Raw genomic sequence first — 6,000 nt, forward strand, 5'->3', positions numbered from 1 at the left:
ACAGTAATCATTATTTTTGTCTTTTTCTGCAGCACCGTATTACTCGAAAACAAGATTCAACTGTTCGAAATTTTTTTAAAAAAAGAAACATATTAACTTTTTAAATGATTATTATTTGTCGTGGAGGCAATATGTTTCGGTACAGTTCATTGTTCTCGATTTACTTTTTGATATATTGAAAATGTAATTGCAGCGCGCTTTGAGTACAATGACGGCGTTATGAAGGATTTTACAGTTCTTTCAAATGAATAAGGTTATAAGTACAGGCTCAGAACTTATTTACCAGAAAATTCACTTAACCCAGCAACAGTAACACTATTTGTACACCAACGTTTCACTTTTGGTTTGTGAACGGCATTGAAACTGGTTTTAAAAGCTTACAAAGCTTTTAAGACTGCATTTCGTCCAAATATTGTCTCGTTTATTCTAGTTTTAATTGGAACAGTTTTAAGATATTTGGTACTTTTTACCTCACAGCGGAGTGTTTCAGTTCATTCTGGACTTGCATACCACACCTTCAAAGCAGTAAAGAGCACCGGGGAATCGTCAATACAAATATGCAGTATTGATAGTCAAAGGAGATAATTGAATCATATATAAACATTTTGATCCACAATACCAGATGCAATTGACAGAGACAGTCAGTTGCATTTATAATACGTCATAGCGAACGTATATACCGCTCACCGCTAAAGTGAAACGAATTCTGTACTAAAGAATAATTACCAGATTCAGTGCACGGTCTGTGACAGTAAGAGTACGACGTAGCGACATCAGGAGACAACAGTGTTTTCTGAAACTTCCAGGCCGTTCAGGGAGCCGTTTCATTTTAAGGAATATCAGTTGCTGTAGAATTAATCGTACCGTAACAAATAAATAAGTGACATATTTATGAAAGCCCCTATATGCAATTTCCGTGTATACTTGGCTTTATTTTTGCAGCAACTTAAGGTAGAAGTAAGTAATCACACTAAAACACCAAAGAATTATCAACTACAAAGTTTCCAAAATTAACCTACTGCTCTTGTGAACGACAGAACCTCATTCACGTGTGTATATAAAATAATTTTCAAACTCATTACTTATGTTAATCTTAAATCAAACTCTTCTTCAAGCCCAGAATGTAGTGTATATTTATTAGACGATCAGAAATTCACGAGAAATGTATAGCTTCAAAAATAACTGGATACCTGTAGCACATGAGTGAGAACCGAAATATAAATAACAATTTACAAACGAAGTTGAAGCAACGATTTTTCCGAGGTACTTTCCTTCTCCATAAAATTGCACATTTTGGTACAAACGAAACATAACCACGTGCCGTCAAGCAGAAATTACAACAGGACACACACACACACACACACACACACACACACACACACACACACACAGATAAGAGCAAAATCTAAACTGAAGCGCTGAGTGGTATATCATTCTGTTACTAGTATCTTATCTTGTCCTTAGAATCGCCTGTTGGTAGGAACGAGCAGACCTTTCAAAGAGGGCAATATGAGAGTTGTAATACAATTATGTTAAAAAAAATTGTAGGAAAAAGTAGTGTGTCGCAAAGCAAACAACGAAAAATCAGATTACACAGTCTATAATTGCCATGTTTGATAGGTAAAGTGCCATGAATGTCATTGAAAATAACAAGAAAGTGCATCTTAGTAAGAAAGCAGTACTAAAAGAAAGATTTCATTTAAACTTCAATCTCGTAGCAGAAATTACAGTTCAGAAGTAGATGGGCAACTTGTAACTACGCACTCCTACAAGACTCTCGGAGAAGCATGTGGCTGCAGTAACATTGAGCAAACGGATAGGCAGAAGGAAATTGTCTTAGAAATAGTCTCTTATTTTTTTTCCTGTCTATGACCAGTAAAGATGGAGTGGTTTTATCTAATAATCATTGCTGTCTATTAACGCAATTTTCATAATATTTCGGGTTTTTCAGATCCTGTTCGATTCTCCTCTTGTTTTCCTCCTTGGATAGACGAGTGATTGAGTGAGTTACGTGCTGGCGTACCTAGCAGCAGAGTGAAAAAAAAAAACAACAACAGAAGAGTTCATTACGTACTGCTGAATCATTTTACTTAGCCCCTAGAAAAGGATAACGTATATAAAACAGGCCTATTACATTTTCATTGACACTTTTGTTATTTTTAATAACACCGCAACATCTGCAAATAAAACTCAGAAAATCTAATAAAGAGTACCCTCGGTCGCCGTAGCGTTACCGTAATTCTGTTTCCCACGTATTCAGTAGTCACATCAGAAATTGAAAATTATGATACATTTTAAATCAATAAGCATTACCCTTCTTTATTTCGTATGGTGTTTAGCTTCCTGTTCATCCCATTGGAACCATGCGAAAAGTGAATTTACGCAGCGCATTCGTAATGACAGCGACGTTCACTGCACTCCACATTAAGCTGTGCTCCACTAATACTGACCGCTGATTCTACACTCCACTTCGCGGGCTGCAAATTCTCTGGTGATTTCGTAAGCAATAAAATTATTTCTAGTTTTATTTTGAGGGGTTGTCTGAAAGACGATGCTAGTCAAATGACCCAGAAGGACATGTCAGTCAAGTAACTGTTACAGGAGATATCTGAAAATTGCAAATTAAATACTGGAATAGACTATGAAATCAAAATAGTACTTCCATAAACGTGATACATCCTATTCATAAACGATTTCGAAATACCTATGTTTTCCGCCAAGTTAATGTCATTTCTTCCCACGATATATCGACAATTTCCCGTTCACAATTGATTGAAGCCTAAGCAAAAAGTAGTGATGTAAGCGCTGACGTAAACAACTAAGCAGGTTGTCAAGGTATCGTAGAAATAAATCAATAGCACTAAGCCGGCTGCCACGCGGTTTGAGGCGTCATGTCACGGACTGCGGCGCCCCTCCCGTCGGAGGTTCGAGTCCTCCCTTTGGCTTGGGTGTGTGTTGTTGTTAGCATAAGTTAGTTTAAGTAGTGTGTAATTCTAGTGACCGATGACCTGAGCAGTTTGGTCGCTTAGGATTTCACACACATTTTAATCCGGCAGCAAACACGAAATTTGCAAAAGATTAATTTCGTCGAGGAAGCCTGAAAGATTTTCTTCGTTTATGTTTTTACGACAGTAATCATTAAACCATGTCAACATGCAGTAACTGTTTCGAGCACCCAGTTTTCTCTATCAGACAGTCTAAAACGACATGCTGGGAGTGTTGGCGTAACTTTCCCATACCCAAGTATGGTACTTACATCTTGACAACGCAAAGGTTAAATTATGCCACTACTTGCGCTCGGAAGTGGTTACTGCACTTTGAAATTCTTTTGAGACTGTTGGCGCAAAAAAGAAGAAAAAATCCACAAAATATTGAGACAAGAAGATAAGCAGTCAAGAACAAAATCTGTAATGACAATATGCATTTTTGTTTCAAAGGCTAAGGGATCATGTGAAACTCTAAACTGGTCGTTGATTGTGACACAGGCGTAATGTCGAGTGGCATGGGATCTGGAGGGACTATTGCAGTTGTAATTTGCTCTTCTTTGAGTAGAACAGTGAAAATCATATTTCCACAATTTCACAGGAGCGAGATCTATATTCTCCTGCCCGGTGGCTATATTTGTTGATGTAAACGACAAATGTAAAGACTACTACTGGTTAAAAATAATCAAAATGTGCTTATTCACTTCTCAAATGAAGTTCTCATTATTCCGGGTAAGAGTGTGACACTATTACATTTCTGTCTTTTTTAATTCAATGTTTGGAAAAAGCATGTGTTGTAAAACCAGTTGTTTTGTTTGCTATAAAATAATATTTGCTGATTCCGGTAAGGATTTTCCTTCATTTATTTTGTAAGCGACGCGTTACGGGAAAATTTTCCCTCTCTCAAGTGCGATTGTCATGTATTATGATCATTTTAGGCGTGTTGTTTGCGATTAGTGAGCTGTTACATTATTCTGGTTCCTTTACTGTAACATAAACACGTGCAATTTGGTAATTACTATGTCTCAGCTGTAATATATAAATAGGCGGAATTGTTCTGAAATGGCAACATTTCCGCCGTAGATTGTAATTACTATTTATATTTCAGTATTGGCTGATTTCGGCTGTCATGACACTGTGACGTTGGTGGACGTGCAGAAACTACTGCTACTTTCGAACTGTCTTCGTACGGCTGCTTGTCACAAGTCGTATGTCTGCCCAGTATATGATGCTGGCTGGACAGCTTGGTGGCCCGTCCTCATGCAACACAAGTACTGCTTGAAAGAAGCATAATAGCCGAAACTGTTCAATACTGGTATATAAACAGCCATTACAGTCACCAATTGAAATATATATTTTTGTCTACGTTGGGAATGCAGTGACGTTTCAATGAATCTGAAAGTGTTTGTGTTACGTATATAAGTGCAGGACAGGAGCCATAAATTACGAAACAAGAAGTAGTTGTAGTAGCATTCAAAATGAACGCGATAAAAACGTTATACTGTCGAAGGTGTGAACGTATTAGACCAGTTCAAGCTGGATGGAAGTCCAAAACGCTCCCTAATAAATCTATAAAAAAAAGTGGCTGCTTGTGGTTCTCTTTCAAGTAATTCAGTCCACAGCCTATGAGCTCGGTCACCATTAATGTGGATGATTTGATGTCCGTGCAGCTATTTTATAAAAATAGGGGCGTCGTTTTGTGGTATTTTAGGAATTATAGCCTTTAGTCCGAAGAAGAGCGAATTAGGCTGTTAGTGGAGCGATAGGGGGCGCAGCGAGCGAGTGGTGTACTATTAGAGACAGAGAGGCAGATGCGGTACTCACTGGCGGCGAGGCGTTCGCGCCAGGCGATGGGGTTGCTGACGAGGCCCTGCAGGCCGGGCCAGTAGATGGCGGAGCGCGACGTGAGCTCGGCGAGCGGGTGGTGGTGCTTGGCGGCGGCGGCGGCGGCCGCGGCCACGTGCGGCTGGTGCTGCTGTTGGTGGTGGTGCTGCTGCTGTTGCTGGTGGTGGAAGTAGGACGCCGCCGCCATGCCCGCCGCCGCCGCCATGCCCGCCGCCGCCGCGAAGGCCGCCGCGGACCGCGGCGCCGGCCCGCCGCCCACGCCCCCGGCGGTCACCGGCGCCGGCCGGCTCAGGATGTGGTCGATGCCGTGTGGGTTGCCGCCCGCGCCGCCCCCGCTGCTGCCGCCCCCGCTGCCACTCGTCGTCGAGCCGTTGGGGCTGCCCTTGCCGCTGCCGGGGCTCGGGCTGGGGGCGGCGTACGCGGGCGCCGGCTGCTGCTGTTGCTGCTGCTGTTGCTGGTGCTGCTGTTGGTGGTGGTGGAAGAGCGCGGCGGACTTCATCTCGGCCATGGAGTGCAGCGCGGCCAGCGGCTGGTTGCCGAGCACGAAGCCGGCCTGCGCGCCACCGCCTCCGCCGCCCCCGGGCCCGGGGCCGCCCGCGCCCACGGGCCGCTCCATATTGAGGTTGAGGAAGGAGAGCACGGACGGCGAGGGCACGATGGGCCCGCCGCAGTGGGCTCCGCCGTTGCTGAAGTCGAGCATGCCGGCGCCGTGCTGGTGCAGGTGGTGGTCGAGCAGCGCCGCCGTCGGCGAGTGCGCCTGCGGGGGCGTCGGCGGCGGCGAGGGCGACAGCGACGAGCGCGACGTCCCCTGGGAGTCGTCGGTCGGCGGCTGTAGGTCCCGTGGAGAAGCCGTCGTGGTCGCTGCTCGCTGCTGCCTGCTGGCCGGACACAAACGCCGCTGCTGCCGCCCGCCTCGACCGACGAGCTGGGATTAAGCCGGCCCGCGCGCCCGCCCGCCGTCCGTGACGTCGCGCCCGGGGCAGGGCAGGGCCCGCCGCGCCATTGGCCGGGGCGTGTTTCCCGCCGGCCGCTGCTATTGGTCGCCCGCTCTCGCGGCCACGCCTCCTCGGCCTCCCTCCCCCTCTGCGGGTCGACCTACTCCGACGTGTAAAAAGCACGCGGGCGATCTGCTCCGGAGGGGTCGCCCCGGTGTTGTTCGACGAGACAATTC

The 6,000-nt window shown here is 45.2% G+C and overlaps 1 protein-coding gene across 2 annotated transcripts in view; it reads right to left on the bottom strand.

The window, feature by feature from the left end:
* The window catches only part of LOC126266829 (homeobox protein Nkx-6.2-like), a 206,842-nt gene extending 201,237 nt beyond the window's left edge, over window positions 1-5,605 (bottom strand). For both annotated transcript variants that reach the window (XM_049971384.1, XM_049971383.1), the window contains exon 1: window positions 4,809-5,605. In XM_049971384.1, the coding sequence (XP_049827341.1) occupies window positions 4,809-5,529 (721 nt within the window). In that variant the 5' untranslated portion in view covers window positions 5,530-5,605. The remainder of the gene's footprint in view (window positions 1-4,808) is intronic.
* Window positions 5,606-6,000: the final 395 nt, after the last annotated feature.

This window comes from Schistocerca gregaria, chromosome 4 (genome assembly GCF_023897955.1).
Source record: "Schistocerca gregaria isolate iqSchGreg1 chromosome 4, iqSchGreg1.2, whole genome shotgun sequence".
Classification (NCBI taxonomy): domain Eukaryota; kingdom Metazoa; phylum Arthropoda; class Insecta; order Orthoptera; family Acrididae; genus Schistocerca; species Schistocerca gregaria.